The sequence below is a fragment of the Halichoerus grypus genome, chromosome 7, assembly GCF_964656455.1.
Source record: "Halichoerus grypus chromosome 7, mHalGry1.hap1.1, whole genome shotgun sequence".
Classification (NCBI taxonomy): Eukaryota; Metazoa; Chordata; class Mammalia; order Carnivora; family Phocidae; genus Halichoerus; species Halichoerus grypus.
This window is the reverse complement of record NC_135718.1, coordinates 130,038,149-130,057,687: the sequence shown is the minus strand read 5'-3', so window position 1 is coordinate 130,057,687 and position 19,539 is coordinate 130,038,149. Positions and strand designations below refer to the sequence as shown.

At 45.8% G+C, this 19,539-nt stretch overlaps 2 protein-coding genes across 4 annotated transcripts in view; both read left to right on the top strand.

Annotated features, from left to right (window-relative positions):
* Window positions 1-3,163, top strand: part of PIK3C2B (phosphatidylinositol-4-phosphate 3-kinase catalytic subunit type 2 beta) — a 63,994-nt gene extending 60,831 nt beyond the window's left edge. For all 3 annotated transcript variants that reach the window (XM_036075895.2, XM_036075898.2, XM_078078292.1), the window contains 2 exons: window positions 454-582; window positions 1,094-3,163. In XM_036075895.2, the coding sequence (XP_035931788.2) occupies window positions 454-582; window positions 1,094-1,282 (318 nt within the window). In that variant the 3' untranslated portion in view covers window positions 1,283-3,163. The remainder of the gene's footprint in view (window positions 1-453; window positions 583-1,093) is intronic.
* Window positions 3,164-10,650: 7,487 nt separating this feature from the next.
* Window positions 10,651-18,999, top strand: PPP1R15B (protein phosphatase 1 regulatory subunit 15B). Its single transcript, XM_036075894.2, has 2 exons — window positions 10,651-13,179; window positions 16,355-18,999. Exons 1-2 carry the CDS (start codon window positions 11,266-11,268, stop codon window positions 16,574-16,576), a joined length of 2,136 nt encoding a protein of 711 aa, XP_035931787.1. The 5' UTR covers window positions 10,651-11,265; the 3' UTR covers window positions 16,577-18,999.
* Window positions 19,000-19,539: the final 540 nt, after the last annotated feature.

Here is a 19,539-nt window from a genome sequence, read left to right as displayed (position 1 = left end):
AGCCCTAATTGGCTGGCCTTCAGCAAACAACTTAATCTGTCTGACTCATCTTCCACCTCTTGGGGGTTACTTGGATCAAATGACAAACTAGACAAAGACATTGGGCCAGGCGGGAAGATATCTAGGGACATGATGGCTCAGTCAAAACAGACCACGGGATGGCATGCCCGAGCATGTGTATGAGAAGTATAGACTGGGTATAATAGGCTAGCAGGTTGATGTTTCAGTAGGACACCTCATATTGTCATGGGAGAGCTTTCTCTCAGAATGGAGTGAGCTGGGACGTACATTCCTGTGCCTCGCAAGAAGCCAGGTGTGGGGGATAAGAGTCTCTGGCTGGGCCGAGGTGGGGGGCGGTGGTGATCACAGGAATGGTGATAAAAGACACAGACCTGGGAATCTTCTTTTTTTTTTTTTTTTTTAATTTTTAAAAAATTTCCACTCCCTTTGTAGCAACTGCTCCAGGATGGGAATGACCCGGACCCCTACGTCAAGATTTACCTCCTCCCTGACCCTCAGAAAACCACTAAGAAGAAAACCAAAGTGGCCCGGAAAACCTGCAACCCCACGTACAATGAGATGGTGTGTGAGGAATGCCCGGGGTCGGGGTTAGCTGACTACACCTGTTTGTGGAAGTCAAGTGGTGTTGGAATGTGGCCCCGCCCATCCATTTAAGTACCTTCATGTGGCAGTGGCAGGATGGAGTACTCATGACATAGACCAGACCCTATGGCCTCAAAAGCCTAAAATATTTCCTATCTGGCCCTTCCCGTAAACAAGTTTGCTGACCCTGAGGGTTGGGATTCCACAGCTGGGGCGTGGCCTGGGCCCTGTCCTGTGGGGGTGGGGGGGCAGGGGGAGGAGTCCTTTGCCAATAATGAGCGGTGGGCCCAGTACAAAGCCCTCACCCGCCTGACCTCTGAGCAAAGAACGAAGTTCTTTAAAGCTCTTCTGGGGTTCCAAGTGCCTTCTCTATCCCCTTGGACTCTGGTTGGGGAGCTCAGTGGTCTCAGCCTCAGCCAGATCAAACCCCCATGGCCCTAAGCGTCTCCCTCTTCTGTGTTCCCTCTCTTCCCAATCTCTGCGCTTGCAGCTGGTGTATGATGGGATCCCCAAGGGAGACCTGCAGCAGCGGGAGCTGCAGCTGAGTGTGCTGAGTGAGCAAGGATTCTGGGAGAACGTTCTCCTTGGTGAGGTGCACATCCGTCTGCGAGAGCTGGACCTGGCCCAGGAGAAGACTGGCTGGTTCGCACTGGGATCTCGAAGTCACGAGACCTTGTGAGCCCAGCAGAGCCCTCCCCCCTCCCCCCTCCCCTGCCGAGGACCCCAGGCCGCTGGGGGAGCCAAGGGAGAGGACTCGTCCCCTGCTCCAGGGGCCCTTTCCTTGCGAAGGGGCAGGGCCCTTGGTGGCCCTCCCCTCTGTCCAGGCGGATCGGGTCTCTGTGACAGGAGGTAGGGAGAGTAAGATGCTCTCTGCTATCCCCTCCTCTGCCAAGTGAATTTGGGTTGGTTGTGATGAGCAGCCCCTTGGAGGCTGTGAGGTGGCAGCAAAGTTTTAAGTTTACCTTGTGTCAAGGGAGCAATGCCTGGTTTGGGGTGCGTGGGGTGGGCTGTATGAAGTAGCATTTGGGGGGAGGGTGGGTGGATTATCTTTATTTTTATTTTTAAAAAATGAAATAGTAATGTTGTCCTGACTGGACAGGAAGCCTCGTGAGAAGGGACTTCACATATGCCTCGGAAGGCAAGAGAGGAAGACTATTTGGACTTTTTGTATGATTAAGGTTCTTATTGGACTTTTCCTTAGGTTTTTGTTTGTTTGCTTGTCTGTTTTTCGTTTTTGTTTTTCTATCTATAGGACTTACTTGGGGAGGGGCCCAGTGGGTCCTCGGTTAGAGCCCTCCCTCTCTGAGGGCAGGTCGGGGAGGGTGGGGAGGGTGGGTGTGTTGGACTGAGGCCTGTGCGGGGCCTTTCTGATTTTGCCTCCAAAGGAGAGCGATGTGATACCTACGTGTGTAAGGAAGGGCCTCCCGAATGGGGCTCTGCAGAGGACCTGTATTCAGGGACCTGGGCTCTCTCAGGGGGAGTTTTTCATCTCATCTTCCCCTGCTTTGCTAGGACTTGCCCTGAATACTGTCTTCTACCCCTCCATTCTCACGGCCCCCCTGGGGACCATCTGGTCCCCACAGATACGCTGGGGGTGCGCCTCCATAGGTCTCTCTCCCTTCCTTTTTCTCCGGTGGGATAAAGTGCTGCTTCAGCTCTGATTTGCTTCCACCCAAGGGCGTCCCGGCCCTGGGCAGGGGCCTCTCGGCCGCAGATGCCAGGGGGCTCCCGTCAACCCACCACACCTCTCCTTTTTGTGTGCTGCTTTCCCCAAACTCCATTTCTGTCACTTTTTTTTTTTTTTAAGAATTTCCCTCATTCTGTGGGGCCATAAACCTATTTAGTCTGGAGCCAAAGGGATGCCCTAAGTGGAGGAAAGGGGCCTGGGGTGGGGGATTCCAGTGATGTTCTTTGGTTTTGAGGAGGCTGGAGTGGAGGGTGTGGTTGATCCCCTGGAGCTGAGCTGGGAGGGAGAGATTGGGGCTCTTAGTTCTTAGACTCTTTATTCCCTACCAGATGGACTTCAGATTCACTCTTGCGCTTTACTCCAGAGGGTTGTATTCCTTGGAAAAAGAGGGAGAGACTTCGAATTTGATAGGAACTTTTTAAACCAGACTTGGCTGGATGTACCCCATGATGGGGGCACAGAGGTAATTGAGGAAACTCTCAACCATCCCTCTCCCCAGCTTCCTTCTCAGCTCTAAGGATCAGAAGTCCCCCCCTTTGCTGACTCATTCCATAACTGGAGAAAGAAGCTCCATTCACTGAAGCCACAGGGTAGCAAGGAAATCTAAACTTTTCTTTTAGGTTCAAAATGTCAAGGATCAAGTAGCCACTGTGGGGAAGGGGGTGGGGGAGGTGGGGACAGGGATGGAACTTCTCCAGATGAACGGACCATAGTTGTGTTACTGGCTCTTTGCCCGTAGCTCATTTTATTTTGACCTTCTGTGCCCCTGACGTAAAGAGGTCTGTGTACTGTACCCACTTCCCAGACGTCCTTGTATCTGCTACTTTCTCTGGAATTGTATTTTCTAATAAATGACACTTGAGAAAAACAAAACTAGCATCTTAAGATTGGTTGATGTTTCGATGAAAGCAGCTGGTGTACAAGATGAAATAGTAATGGTTGGTGGTCTTACAAATGGTGCCTTTCAGATGCACTGTGCCCTGCCAAATCTAGCTTCAAAACAACTCGATCGGGTGAGCAGTAGTGTCCCCATTTCACAGATGAGGAAACAAGCTCAGAGAGATTAAGTCATTGGCCTAAGGACACAGCCAGTCGGCCTTGGGCCTGGAATTTGAATCTAGGGTTGACTCCAAGCCTGGGGCAACCTCAGACTTACAGCCCCTTAAGTTGGTATATTATTTGTTAGTTTTCAGAGTGTTTTATATATAAGTGATGTCATTTTTCCATCACAACTACCATGGGAAGCCTATATGGCTCATTCATTCATTCTGTCAACAAAGGTTTACCATGTTTACCAGTGCTACCTTGGCATGCTTCCATTCACAAAGAATACGGCTCCTGGAGTTGTGCACTGGGCCCCGGGCCATGTACCAGGCTGAGGGTTACAAAGATAAATCAAGACAATCTCTGCATTTAAGAAGTCTACCGCCTGGTGGTATTTAACCAACCACATTTTATAAAAGAGGAAACTGAACCTCTGAGGTGCCTTACAACTGTGAAGTCATGAGAGCAGAGCTGTAGCCCGGAACGGAACTCGCCAAATGGAAAAAGGAGGCCATGTGACCCTTGTTCAAGCATCTCACCCAGAAGTTTTCAAAACTCTGCAGTGGGGTGTCCTGTTTCACCCTGGGAAATTCTGTGGGGCTTCCACGGGACTTCCAGTAGTAGTAAACAGTAGGAAGTGTTACCTATCTTGCTGGGTTTCCAAGTGGTCTTTGAGATGTCACGGCAGTTCTGGGCAAATCCCAGTGGACCTTTTAAAAGTTAGAACTTGAATCCGGCAAGAGTCTTAGTTGAGGAAATTTCTTGGCCAAATGAGGCAGAAATCTGAACCACCCTGAGGGGGTGGGGATGGGAGCTGGGAGTAGAGGAAGAGGGGTTGCTCAGGGAAAAGAGAAACAAAAGAAGCCCAGGAGGCTGGGTTTTCTGAGTGCAAAGAGAGGTGCCAAAAATGAAATAACCTGACTGGCTGGGATTTGGGAGCAAAGATTAGATTGGACTTAAAAGGTCAAAAACGAGGCAGCATTCTTAAGTTGGGAGGTAATTTTGGTGGCTGGACCATGTCTGAGGGTTCTGTTCAACAGACCACACTAAGGGCCTTCTCTGGGTCAGGCTGGGCGTCCAAGCAGTGTAGCCACGAAAATGACAAAGATGTGGATCTGTCATCAAGGAACTCCCTGTCCAGCTAGGGAGGCAGGCCCGGGAACAAAGAATTACAGTGCGGTGTCTTAGGATGAGGCAGGAAAGGCGAGGGGCCAGGCAGCCAGAGGGGGCTTCACAAGGAGAGACTTGAACTGAACTTTGAAGTCAGAACACCAGATTTTCTTCTTAGTGTGATGGGACTACCCTTGGAAGATTCTGAGAAAGAGACTGTAGTGCTCCAATTTACATTTTTAAAAGGTCATTCTGATTGTGGTAGAAAGACCACACTTTAAAAATGGTGCCCTGGGGTGCCTGGGTGGCTCAGTGGGTTAAGTGGTTAAGCGATTAAGTATCTAACTCTTGGTTTCAGCTCAGGTCATGATCTCAGGGTTGTGGGATCAAGCCCCACCTCAGACTCTGCGCTCAGTTTGGAGTCTGCTTGTCCCTCTCCCTCCCCCTCTCCCCCTTCCCTCCTCACTCCCACCCCTGCGTACACACTCTCTCAAAAAAAATCTTTTATAAAATAATAACTAAAAGGTCATTCTGGCTGTTTGAAGCAAGAAGGGAAGCAGCAGGGAAGGCTGTTGCAGAAGTCTAGGAGGGAGATGACAGGGCAGGGGGGTTGGGGAGGTGGTGAGAAGTGGTCAAATTCTGGAGACAATTAGTGAATTTCAAGGTAGAGCCCATGGATTTGCTGATGGATTCGATGTGGAGTTGAGGGAAAGAGGAAGTGAGGGTGACTCTAAGTTTAGGGCCTTGGCAACTGGGTGAGGAGGACTGGGGGCAGCCATTGAGGGAGCATTGGGAGGATGGGCTTGGGGGAGCTGAATCAAGAGTTTTGTTTTGGGCACCTGGCTGGCTCAGTCGGTAGAGCCTGCGACACTTGATCTTGGGGTCGTGAGTTCAAGCCCCACACTGGACATGGAGCCTACCTAGTAAGTAAATAAAATTATTATTATTTAAAGAGTTTTGTTTTGATCATGATCAGTTTGAGATATGTGGACATCCACGTGGAGAAGCCAGAGAATGGAATCTGAAGCTCCTGGGAGAGGTCAGCCTGGCGTTTAGAGATGGACATCATCCGCATGGGGTTGAGATCACCTGGATTAGGCTAGAAAAAAACACGTGGGTGGACTGAGCTCTGATACAGGCCAACATTCAGAGGAGGAAGAGGAGGAGCCCCTGGAATTGTTGGGAAACCAAGGGAGTGCCCAAAGAAAAGTACTGTCCATATCCTAGGGCTGCCGTACAAAGCGCCGTAGACTGGGTGAAGTAAGCAACAATTTAATTTGCTCACAGGTCCGGAGGCTGGAAGGCCACGATCGAGGAGTTGGCAGTCAGTGCCTTCTGAGGGTTGAGAGGGAGAATCTGTTCCATGCCTCTTCTACCTTCTAGTAGTTTGCTGGAAACGGTTCATATTTCTTGACTTGTAGGTGCATCGCCCCAATCTCTGCCTTCATGTAACACGGTGTCCTCCCTGCATGTGCATGTGTGTCATGCATGTGTGTCTGTCCTTTGTATAAGGACACAATTATACCAGATTGGACCCACCCTAATGACCTCATCTTAACTTGTGAAGACCCTGTTTCCAAATAAGGTCACGTTCACAAGTCCTGGGGGATTAGGACTTCGACATCTTTTAGGAGGACACAGTTCAACCCACCACAGTCAGAGGACTGGACTTGCTAAACTGTTCTTGGCGATCTTGATAAGGGTTGTTTGTTGTTGTTGTTGTTTTCTTAAATAGGCTCCATGCCCAGGGTGGGGCTTGAACTCAATGACCCTGAGATCAAGAGTCTGATGCCCCACCCACGGGGCCAGCCAGCTACCCCATGAGGGCTGTCTGAATGAGTAGTGGGGACAAAGGTTACACTGGAGGCAGCTGAAGAGAGAATAGATGCTGAGAAAGTAGAGACCATAACCATAGATGACTCTTGAGAAACTTTGCTGTAATGGTACAGAAACTTGGAGGGGCATGAATCTGGGAGAGTTTTTTAAATTTTTAAATTTTTTATTTTTTTAAAAGATTTTAGAGAGAGAGCAGGGGGGAGGGGCAAAGGGAGAGAGAGAGTCTCAAGCAGACTCCACGTTGAGCACGGAACCTGACACGGGGCTTGATCTCAATACCCTGAGATCGCTCACGATCTGAGCCAAAACCAAGAGTCAGACATTTAACTGACTGTGCCACCCTGGTGCCCCAGGTTTTTTTAATTTTTAAGATAGGTGATAGTAACTCTGCATGTGAGTGCTCTAGAAGCTTGAGAGAGAAAATTACATGTTACAGGAAAGGGGCTAAGGGAGGCCATAATTCCTTTGGTAGACACGAAAGGACAGGATCCAGGAGGCTGCTTTTCTTGTCATGGGATTGAAGGCAGGAGTAGTGGATCCAAATGCAGGTAGATTGGTGGACTTAGTGGTGGAAAGATGAGGTTGTTTATGTCCAGTTGTATCTGGTTTCCTAATGAAGTATGAGGTGTGATCCTAAGCTGAGAATGTGTGTTTACGGGAATGCTGGAAATTGGAAGAACAGGCATTGTGAGACCGTCTGCGTGTGGGAGAAACAAAGCTACAGTGGAACTATCCAGTGCTGTAGGGAGTGGCTGGCACTGATGAAATTTGGGATCACAAATACGAAGCAAGTCAGTCGGCTCGGTTGAGTGCTTCCGCAATGATTGGCTGCAAGTGTGTAGACTCAGAGTAAGTGGGTAGTTGGGTTTAACTAGGGTTGGAATTTTGCCAGAGAAGAGCAAGAGTGTGAAGGGTCTTTGCAAGGGGACCACGGAATTCACGCTGGGTGAGCAGGGAAGTGAAGGAGGGTTTCTGGGGGCTGATAACCAGGGCAGTGTGTTGCAAAGATGGGAGGTGGTAGCCACCCAAAGTGTGGGATACTTAGAAATAAGATTTTGGAGGTGGTACCGGCTCAGAAACATGAAGTCAAAAGCAATATACCCTTTATGTCAGGCCCGCAAAATCTTTTAAAATAAACGTACTTAACTGAGGTTTAAATCTTCTCTTTTGCCAAACTGCCAGTCAGCTTACCAGTCCGAGGACTTCTTGTCTTCACCAGCATGCCTGCAGCCATGGCAACACCTTGTTATCTCTGTGTCCAGACCTACCCTCCGTCTGCCTTCTACTTGATAGCAGGCTTGAGGAGGCTAGTTTACACCCCTTTTTACCCTGTTGGGACTGATTGGACAAAGTCACGTATTTCTATAGTTTTTGGTACTTTATGATTGTGGTTTTTTTCCCTTTAGAACAACTTCCAAGGTGAGGAAAATAAAATTATGTATTCAACGACTAGATGGGGAAGGGGAGGCTCATTCAAGAAAGCTTTAAGAAATGTTTTTCGGGGGAATGTGGTGTTAATGACAAAGTTGAGAGTAGAAAGCAAAAGGCTTAGTCATAAGGAAGATGTTGTTATTTTAAATTATGAATACTCTTCCATTCATTCAACAAACATTATTGGTCACCTATTATGTGCCAGGCAACATGTTAAGTCAGGGGTTCCTAAACTATTTGGTCTCAGGATCCCTTTTACACTCTTAAAAATTACTGAAGACACCAAGGAACTTTTGTTTATGAGTATTATATCTATCAAGAGTTACTGTTTAAGAACTCAAAGCTGAGGAATTTTTATTTTTATTTTTATATTTTTATATTTTTATTTTTTAAAGATTTTATTTATTTATTTGACAGAGAGAGAGACAGCGAGAGAGGGAACACAAGCAGGGGGAGTGGGAGAGGGAGAAGCAGGCTTCCTGCTGAGCAGGGAGCCCGATGCGGCTTGATCTCAGGACCCTGGGATCATGACCTGAGCTGAAGGCAGCCGCTTAACGACTGAGCCACCCAGGCACCCCAAAGCTGAAGAAATTTTAAATATTAAAAATAACAAACCCACTACATGTTAACACAACACTTTTTTTAAAGATTTTATTTATTTATTTGATAGAGAGAGACACAGCGAGAGAGGGAACACAAGCAGGGGGAGTGGGAGAGGGAGAAGCAGGCTTGCCGCAGAGCAGGGAGCCCAATGTGGGGCTCGATCCCAAGAACCTGGGACCATGACCTGAGCCGAAGGCAGACGCTTAATGACTGAGCCACCCAGGCGCCCACACAACACTTTTTTTTTTTAACACAACACTTTTAATGAAAAATTATTTTTCAAAACCAAAAATTGTAGCAAAAGAGTGACCTTTTTTCCCCCAAATGTCTTTCATAGCTGGCTTTTAATAGAAGACAACTCCAATCTCCTGTTTTTGCATTCCACCTGTTGCCAGATCACTTATCACGTGTCCTCTAGAAGATATACGTCCACTGTACACAACTCAGGAGAAAGTGAGAGTTAAAAAGGAAAATAACAGCTTTGTATTATTATGAATATTTTTTTGGCTTTGAGGGCCCCCTGAAAGGGTCTTAAAATGGGATCCCCAGGGGTGCCCAGATCATATTTTGGGACCCACTCGGCAAGGTGTTGGGATACAGCCCTTAAGGAGCTGAGACCAGGGGGCACCTGGGTGGCTCAGTCGTTAGGCATCTGCCTTCGGCTCAGGTCATGATCTCAGGGTCCTGGGATCGAGCCCTGCATCGGGCTCCCTGCTCGGCGGGAAGCCTGCTTCTCCCTCTCCCACTCCCCCTGCTTGTGTTCCCTCTTTCACGGTCTCTCTCTCTCTCTGTCAAAAAAGAAATAAAAAAGGAGCTGAGACCAGCAGGTAAGAACATTTACAGGTATACATAGTGTAGCGTGTTAAGTGCTCACATAGTATATAATAATAGAATTCTGACTGGGAAGGTGGGCAAAGACTTCAAGAAGTTGACAGTTGAGATGCACCTTGAAGCATGAGTACTTGCATAACAGGAAGGAAGAGGGCTTTCTTGGCCGAGAAACCGCATGAGTAAAGGCAGGAAACATGTCCAATGTTCTACAGTATTAACACGCAGTAAGGGAAGTTAGGAAGAGAAGGCTGATAAAGTATAGTAGGTGGACAGGCTGTACGGAGCCTTTATTGTGTGGGCAACAGGAAACAATTGTTAGCCAATAAATAACGGACATTAGCTGATGTTTATGCCCCTACTATGTCTAGGTATTAGATAGAATTAGTTCTCTCACCAACGTGTTGAAAGAGGAATTATTAGCCTCACTTGACAACCAAGAAACTGAGGCTTCAAGTATTTAATTTGCATGCTTGGAGCTCTTTTATTAAGCTGACTCCTATTAATACGTTTTTCTGAAGTTCTTAGGATTGAAAATGAGATATTTCCAGAGATATAAATCAGATAATAAGGGGTAAACCACAGAGATTGAGGACATCTCAGATTCCTAGAAGGAAGTAGCTGTTCTTTGAACAGTCCCAATGAAGCAGGAGGAGCAGTTGCCTTCCTCCTGGCTCCAGAAAGATCTGCCGTCCCTAAGTGCACAAGACTGCCACATTCCCTCTGCAATAGATACTTGACTTCAGAGGTGTCAATGAAAAACTTTTAGTAGAAATAAAGAAATGAATTAAGACCAACTCACAACACAGAATCAAATATAGCAATTAAAATTATCAGACAAAATTTTTTCAAAGGATAATGGTCTGTGCGTCCCTCTTTGTCGGTTGTATCCTGCCGTTCTGGGGGCTCAGGATACAGATAGGACTTGAATGTGTTGCCTGCTCAGAAGCATAGGAGAGAGTCAACAGTTCTGAGGGCTACGTTTCCTTCCGCCTCTGCGACTTCGGTTTGCCCCACTGAAAGGGGACAGTCTAATAGGGACACCACCTGAGAAACAGAAGTTCACATTTTCGTGGATGTATGTGGGTCAGATACTGAAAGCTAGGTCCTAGGCAAAGCTAGTGATTTAGAAACCCGAAAACCGAAGGGGCAGGAATGCATACGAATGACTTATTTTTCACTTAAGGTTTTGCCTCTTATTATTCACTCCAAATTATTAGTGTCCTAACACCAGACATGTATTTACACAGTATTGCCAATTCCTATTATACTAAGATCTCCTGCGGATGATCTACTTAGCACTCAACAATACAGGAGCCCCGAAATCTGCAAGTCAAAGGTAAGTGTATACACTTGGGTGTGTATTAGGCCCTTAAAAAGGCTTCCGGGAATTCTCGTGTTATCTGGTAACTTCCCCTTTCGCCCACAGGGCAGAGCGGGGCGGGGGACGCGGAGGCGGAGCGGTCTCCTAGGAGACCACCGGGAACAAGTGCGCACGCGTAGAACCTCGGCCCGGCTGATGCAACCTCCGGCGCGCGTGCTGGGTCCGCCGAGAGTAAGGAAGCCGACAGGGAACCGCGCGAGACCAATGAGCGGCCGCTCGGAGGAGTCCGGAAAGGCCCGCCCGCCGGGGCTCTGCGAGTGACGTTGGGCGACGCGGGGCTGGTGGCGTAGCTAGCCGCCGTCCTTCGTCTCGTCCTCTTGCCTGTGGGTGTCCTGCTCCGCGCTGGCCCGGCGGCCATTTTGGGATTCGCTTCCACCCGCGCCCGCCTGCCCAGCCCTTCCGGGGTCGCGCTGCCGAGGGGCTTTTTTAACGGCTCGTCTTTCTGGGAAGTCGTCGCAGTCGCCGCGGGAGGGCTCTGTCTATGGTGGAGAGGCCTCGAGCGGACTAGGACATCTCCTTCCCGCCAGGATGAATGTCGTCTCGGCCGCTGCGTTCTGCGCCTGCCGTTCCGGACTGTGGTCTGCCGCTCGCGGCCGAAGCCGCTTCCCCCTGTGGCTCTTCTCCTGGCCCGGCGATCGGCCTGGGGCTCCGACTCCGCCGCACAGCAAGGCCAAGACTGCTTAGGCCTCTCCGAATCCCGCCCGACCTGCAGCCCCGAGAGACTGCCTAGAACAAGGACATGGAGCCGGCAGCAGACGGATCGCGGCCACGGCCGGGCTCCCGGTTCTGGCTGCCCTTTTCCCGGCGCCCGCAACCCGGCACTTCCAAGTTGCCCACACCTCCTGCCCCGGAACACTCCGGGGACCCCAGACTGGCTGCTTCCCCCCAGCCCCAGCCTCAGACCGGCTCCTGGATGAAGCTGCTTTCCCAGCTCTTCGCGCCGCTCCCCAGCTTGCTTCAGAAGCTGCTGATTTGGAGCCAGCTTTTCGGCGGGATAATTCCGACCAGATGGCTAGATTTTGCTGGAGGCTACAGCGCTCTCAGAGCCTTGAAGGCTCGGGAGGACCCAGCCGTCCCCCCGGCGCAGAAATCTTTGAGTTCGCTGCGGCTCGACCCCTCGGACGACTCTGCTGCCCGTCCCCTCGATTGGCTGGAGGAGGGGATCCACTGGCAGTGCTCGTCCTCAGATCTAGAATTGGAACTCAAAGCCCAGGCTAGAGTTCTGGACCCTGCCGCACACGCTTTTCTGTTAGAGCAGCAGCTGTGGGGAATGGAGCTGTTACCGAGTGGCCTTCAGGGCCATCTGTGCTCTAACCGGGAACTTGGCTCTTCGCCCGCCGGCCCTCTACAAGTTCGGCGTTTAAGCAGTTTCAGCAGTTTCAGCGTCGTCTCCTATTTGTTGAACCCCACCTATCGGGACTGCCTGCCCCGGGTGGGGCTCGGCTATCAGAACAGCGTGGGAAGTGGCGAGCCTGTTGATTTCCAGACCCTCAGCCCAGACGGCACTTGTCTGACTGAAGACCTTGATCCTCCCCACCCGCTGAAGGCAGACATCAGTTGCTCCACGCGGCAGGGATGTCCGCCTCTTTCTAGAGAGGGCCTGCCAGAAATCCACCATCTTCGCACGAAACGGCTGGAGTTCCTTCAGCAGGCCAGAAAGGGGGAAGCGTTACCCACCCCAGACCAAGATAATGGCTACCACAGCCTGGAGGAGGAACACAGCTTGCTCCGGATGGATCTGAAACCCGACGGAGATAGTCCCACACAGTGTGTTCCCTCTGTTGGAGCCGTTTCCGGAACCGCCCAGGAACCCACCGAGGGAAAGATCGCATCGTTGACGGAAGAGGTTCCACTTGCTTTGGAAAAACAGGACCCCTCGGAAGGTTGTCCGTCTGGTGAGGTACCTGTGGAGAAAGAGCCTGGAGAGGACCAAATAAGTGTCGGGGACTCCTCAGACCTAGAAGATGACATTCCCATTTCCACCAGGCCAGCTTGTAGTAACAGGCTGATAGATTACATTTTGGGAGGTGCATCCAGTGACCTGGAAACAAGTTCTGATTCCGAAGGTGAGGATTGGGATGAGGAAGCTGAGGATGATGGTTTTGATAGTGATAGCTCTCTCTCCGAATCAGACCTTGAACAAGACCCTGAAGGGCTTCACCTTTGGAACTCTTTCTATAGTGTAGATCCTTATAATCCCCGAAACTTCACGGCAACAATTCAGACTGCTGCCAGAGTTGTTCCTGGAGACCCTTCTGACTCAGAGAAGGATTCGTCTGACAAGTCTGCTCTAGAGAACTCTCCCCAGACTGGAAGCCTTCCCGAGTCTCCTGACCATAATTCTGGGGAGGAAGATGACTGGGAATCTAGTGCAGATGAAGCAGAGAGTCTCAAACTGTGGAACTCTTTCTGTAATTCCGATGACCCCTACAACCTTTTAAATTTTAAGGCTCCTTTTCAAACATCAGGGAAAAATTGGAAAGGCGGTCGCGACTCAGAGGGGCCATCTGAGCCCACTGTGGCCATTTCTGATTGTCACACCTTACTGTCTTATGAGGTGCAGCTGTTAGGGAGCCGTGAAAGTGAAGGTCCAGACTTGGTACCCGGTGGGGTTCTTTCTGGAGAAAGACACGCACATATCAAGAGAAAAAAGGTTTGTTTCTTTTTTTTTTTTTTTTTAACGTGCCTGATAATTGGTACTGTTTTGATACGGTTAAATACAGTAGCATGACTCTTCTGGAGGCATAGTAGAGCATATTTTTGAGGAAGGGCTCTAAGCTTCTGTACTTGGATTAAGAAATGACCCCCCCCCCCCCCCGATATAACCACCACCTGCCTTCTTCCCTTCTTGTGGAATGTTGTTCTATCCAAATCGAAAATCGTATAGATGTTAGCGGGAAAGTGTCCTTTTCATTTGGGTTTGTATCTCTGGGCTGTTTCCATATAATCTTCAACTTTTCTTTCTCTTTTACGGAACAGAAAAATTACACCTTGTGTGTACACAGTTCTTCTGGAGATTGGTCAGGTCCCGTTATAGAGTATTTAAATGGTAATAATTGTATGTCATTTGCGGACACCTAATATTTTATTTACAGGATAACAAGTGTCTTCATTCCTATTAGAGCCCAGAGGGATAATAGTACCAAGTAGCAAGTTTGCCATGAAAGAAGATACTAATTTCAGTGTAAAAACTTTTTGATGTGAACATGATTTTGATTGACAGTAATAAAACAATACAGGAAATAGTACTGCCGTTTCTGAAGAATGTAATACTAGTTATCAGTGGCCACTTACAGGTTAATAATCATTTGTAACAATGATGGTTACCTATTTGGTTTATCTGGAGTAGCTGCTTCCTGTTCCTAAGCTCGTCTTAAAACGTTTTACTCTTTCAACACATTGTCCAGTTAATCTTATTTGGGGAGGTCCTTTGGAATTGCTTTATTTTTTCCCTCTACTATTTATTCAGCGAAAGTTATTAACTGGAGAGGAATTCCCCCAAACACACAGGGTATCTTTTATTGTAGAGGGAAAGTTTCTTTAGTTTCCTCTACACTTATTTGAAAGACAAAGAAGGATAAGTTATTTTTGACCTCAGATTCTGCCGCATTAGAAAGTTTCAGGTGGACAGTGCCATAATCTATTGGCTCCAGATGGCCAGCTTAATTCCTTTGAGATACTTCCTGGGTAGAAAATATCTCTACATGATGATAACCTTATGTCTCACCTGTAGAATAGGTCATGTTAAAAATTTAGTTCACGTTTATGTAAATGCTGTCATAAAAGATCTTTTCTGTTTACTCTTAAGGGGACCCTGACAAAATGACCTATTTAGTTATTAGTGAATAGGTTAAAACCTATTAGTAAACCTGTAGGTAAAACCTATTAGTGAATAGGTTAAAAAACCGAGGCCTGATTGGGAAGTGGAACAACAGAATGAGCATTTGGTATCTGGAGGCCTGTGTTCCCTCCTGCTGAGTGGTTAGGGCCAAGAAATTTGGAAAGACAGCCAGACCTGCAAAGTAACTTGACTTCTCATGGCCTTGGTTCACTCATTTATCTGATGGGAATAATAATTATAAATACTGTGTGAATTATTGCATGATTTAAATGAGATGAGTGTGTAAAACTCCTCATTCATCGCCTTGCCTTTAATTGGTAGCTGTTATTGTTCAGGGACCTCAGGCCAGTCTCATGTCTCATTTTGGCTTGCTCATTGAGCAAAAATGAGATGAGTCAAGTAGATGTGAGACTACTGACTGTGAACAAGAAGGATCATTTATAAAAGATTATGTCTAAAATACGGTAAAATTATTTTGGCAGCCTTTGACCACTTGCCATTCTTTAGGTATGTGGGAATAATGGGTAGTGCTTGATTCTTAGAATGAGACTTAAAACGCCTGTGTCATTGACATAACACAGTGCAGATTGTGGAGCCACACTCCAGGTTTGAATCCTGATTACTACACCAGAGGGAAGCTGTGTGATTGGAAACAAGTCGTTAACCTCACTTTCCTTATCTATCCAATGGAGGTGATAGTAGTACAGACCCTTTAGGGTTGATCTGAGGATTAAATGAGATAAAAATTATGAAGTCCTCTGAAATGAGCCTGGCATGTGGTAAACATATATAAATGCTGCTGCTGTTATTTATTTTAGTGACACAATGAGTAACTCTAGAATGCAATATCTAGTAAGATGTTACATACCTGCTAATTGTCCTCGAGGGCATTCCGTGGCCTGATGTAAAGGGAATGAAAGGAGTAGGCCACGATGGGATTAGCTGATGTAACTATTGAACATATTTTTAAAGCAAGTATTTACTTTCGTAGTTTGCTGTGTTTGAAAGAAACTTCTATGTTAGAAATTAAGTAGGGATTAAAAGGGACTTTAACTCTTTACATGAAATCATGTATATAGTATTTATTTTTTATTTTTTTAAAGATTTTATTTATTTGACGGGGAGAGACACAGCGAGAGAGCGAACACAAGCAGGGGGAGTGGGAGAGGGAGAAGCCGACTCCCTGCAGAGCAGGGAGTCCGATGTGGGGCTTGATCCCAGAACCCTGGGATCATGACTTGAGCTGAAGGCAGACGCTTAAGGACTGAGCCACCCAGGCGTTCCTGGTAACATAACCTTAAAGATAGGTTAATTTGGGTGCATTTTGTTTACTAAATAACTTTTTCTATAGTCTCATTACAAAAGTAGTAATAAAAGAGTAACACTATGTGTTTATGATGCAAAAATTGGAAAGCACTGAAAAGTGAAATCGTATTTAAAAGGAAAAAGGAAGACTAGAAATCGGTGAAGATCTTGTTAAAGCTTTTGTGCTGTAATAAAAGCATTGACTAATATTGACTAATAACTTTCAAATATTTCTGGAAAATTTTTTGGGAAACATTTGTCATTTTTGAGGAAGAGTGTCACAGAACTGTATTTCCCTAAGGATTAAAAAAAACAAGGACTGACAACATCAGGAAATTTTCAGTTCCCCATCTGGATTCATTTTATTAACATCAAAAGCCAAGAGGAGGGAGGCGGGATGACAGGATGAGAAATGGGGGCAGGTGTGTGTGTGTGTGTGTGTGTGTGTGTGTGTGTGTGTGTGTGTGAAGGAAATCAAGATGGAGTTTGCTCACTTTTTACTGAGATGCCATCTAGTCAGTCAGAACTTACTTTTTTCTTCTGTTACAGTTGAAACCAAATATTCCTGTAAGATATTTCGATATTTGATATTCTGAAAGAATTAGTAGCATAAAGGGTTAATTACTTCAGTGGTGATTTTAAGATCCTAGAACATGATTAAAATTAGTCTTTGTCTTTATAGGTAACCTTCCTTGAAGAAGTTACTGAGTATTATATAAGTGGTGATGAGGACCGCAAAGGACCATGGGAAGAATTTGCACGGGATGGGTGCAGGTTCCAGAAACGAATTCAAGAAACAGAAGATGCTATTGGATATTGCTTGACGTTTGAGCACAGAGAAAGAATGTTCAATAGATTCCAGGAAACAGGCTTCAAAGGACTTAATGCTTTTAAGCAATGTTAAGATGATTTGACGGCCTCTAACTTGAGCATACACTACCTCTTACTTGAGAGGTTTCTTTTAAAAACAAAAATTGGCAGCTGTCCTTTTTTTTTTTTTTTAAGAGGATATGCAGCTTGGATCCAGTGACCTAGTTTAATATTTTTTTTTGTAACTGATCCCACTCAGAGATGGCCAGGTTTGAAGGCAAGCCCTGGTAATGAAGGATGAGATGGTGTGATTTCTAATACTCCCTTTTTTGATTCAGTTGGATGTATTTTTTGATGTCATGTGCTTGCTGAGGTGTAAAGGGGACCTTTTAAGGTGGAATTTTGCATTTTCAAAACTGATTTCCTTGGGAAACAATATTTATAGGGTTCAAAGCCCATTTTCCATTCTAATTTAAATTATGTGTACCTGTCTGAAAACTTTGGGCTCTCCCCACCCAACATTTTAAAGTTAATGGGCTTTTATGTTTTCTCTCTATATTTTTTATTTCAGTGATGTGGTCCTTCTAGCTTTAAGGTTAAGAAAATGATCTTGTATATGCTACCGACTTAAATTACCTTGTGTTAACTTTGTTTTTCCCTTCTAAAAATGACTTTGGATGGACATATGTGGTGGGCTTTTATAGGTTAAATTGTACCTGAGATATTTCCAAGGACTGCCACAAAACCCTTATGTGCAGCACTCTCTGCTGCTTTGGGAAAGCTGCATCTTTCTGCCAAATTTTAACATCTCACACGTTTAACTTCTGTGCAAACTGTTTCTTGGAGAGGGTTCTGTGTGTGTGATTGTCGTTCCAGTTAAATGGTTCTTTGTGTGTTTCAACAGGTAGAAGTTGTTGTAAAAGACTCCAAAAAGTAATAGTTGCATCATAGACATTTACTTTTTAAATTGAAAAGCCAAGAATTTTCCTAGGAAGAAACTAGGAGACATCTCAGAGCAATTTGTTTTTGTTTTATATGCTGTCAACAGAAAACCAGTGTTATTAATCTCATACTTCAGCACTGGCACTTTTAAAACCTGTCAGGGTGACACTATAAACTTGGAAATGGGCACTTCTGAATTTTCCAGTTTGCAATGTAAAATAGAGACTTAATCTCCAAGTTTATTGTGTTCTACTGTTAGTGAGGGAAGTAATGACAAGGCCTATAACTTTCAGGAAAGGATGGTACTATAGACTTAACAATAGAAAGGCTTACTATTTTGAGCCCAGAATTTACTTTTGAATTGAAGTTTTTGCAGTGGCTGGTTGTCCTTAGTTTGTTTAGCTCGACATGGTGTGCCTCTGTTAGGCTGAGGTAATGTTGATCCGCTTCTTACTGGTCTGTTTTTGCCCCACGTGCCTCTTGTTGCAGGTAATGGAAAACATGAGTAGAACAGGTGACCTCTTAAGTTTGAACTTGTTTCAGTGTGGGAACAAATTTTTTGTCAGAAGTGCTTGCAGAGTTACTACCTCAGTTTACAGTCTACCTGGTCATTATTTTATTTCTGTCTGGTTTGCTCTAAGAACTGCCCCCAGTGATGATATATGTATTCGTACATAAACACGCCAAGAGTACAACTACTTGAAAGCTGGTCCGATTTTTGCAGAGCTCTTATTCAACGTGTGTTGTGCACCTCCACTTTAGGTAATCGTAGGGGATGCATTTGCAGAGTCCTGCTGTAACACTGTGAAAACAGGCTGGTTTCAAGCACCAGCTGTGTCAGTTGGGAAGAAGGGATCATTTGCCTTGAAAAAAAGCTTTCTGAAAATGTATAGGCATTCTTTTAAAACCAGACTGAAGTATACTGTTTTATTTCACGGCTTAGTCTGAAATATAGCACCTCTGCATAGTTGAAAATAATGGGATAGCTTGACATTGATTGGATTTTGGAAACTTGTTCCCTTGGGATTCCAACCTCACTACCAAATGAGTACAGTCAAAGCTTGGTGAAGAATTCTCCCATTTCCTACCCTCCTTTAAAAGAAGTGATCGAGACAGTGACAAAAAGGACAGAAGGGGCTGTTTTTAAGTTGGACTGAAGGAGAAAAAATTCTTGTCATTTCATCCCAATCCTAGTTGTTAGAACAAAGTTAAACTTGGAAGTTGTAATTGAACATTGTACACATTTAAAGTCTTATAATGGTGCTTTAAGTATCAATGTAGCATGTGAAGGCATACAGACAGGTAAAATTTCCTTTTCTGAGTGTTGCAGTGTGATAACAGCACCTCTTCATCTTTAACTTGAAATCAAAACTATCAGATTTTATTTTTGTATAATTTAAGGGAGGTGAATTTAGGGGACTAGAAGACTAAATTGGCTTCTACAGATCCAGTGACTTAAATGTAACCAGTTTGTTGGGATTTTATAGCTAAAATTATATTTGTGTATATAACTTTAACTAATCTGTAAATTGTAATAAATATATTTACAATTATTAAATGTTACATGATATTTTGGTTCAGGTTTATATTGTGTGTTTCCTAGTATTTTACATTAGCTTTGGACTTACTGAGCTGAATTTTCAGGATTAAATCAGGTACTTCTGTAGAAGCACTATAAACTTAGAGGTGCCGAACAAATTGCTGTGGTTTAAAAAGGTTATGGGGACATGTAAATTGCACGTCGGCTTGTTGAAGGGGAGGAATTTTAAGGGAATAAATAGGATTGCAAACCACATATTAGTAGAAAGGAGAATTTGGCTCTTAGAGTATGAAATGCCCTTCTTAGAGACTGGGGTTTTGATTCCAAAATTGGCCCCAGTCATCCACTTCTACTGAGAAAACAGAGTATTCACAGGAGCAGTAAAATAAATTCACATGGTGGGCTTAGCATAGCGTTTCCCTTTTTTTTTTTTTTTTTTTAATTTTTATTTGCAACAGAGAGTGAGTGAGGGAGAGAGCATGAGCCGGGTGGAGAGGGAGAAGCAGACTCCCTGCTGGGCACGGAGACTAACATGGGGGTCCATTCCAGGACCCTGGGACCATGACCAAAGGCAG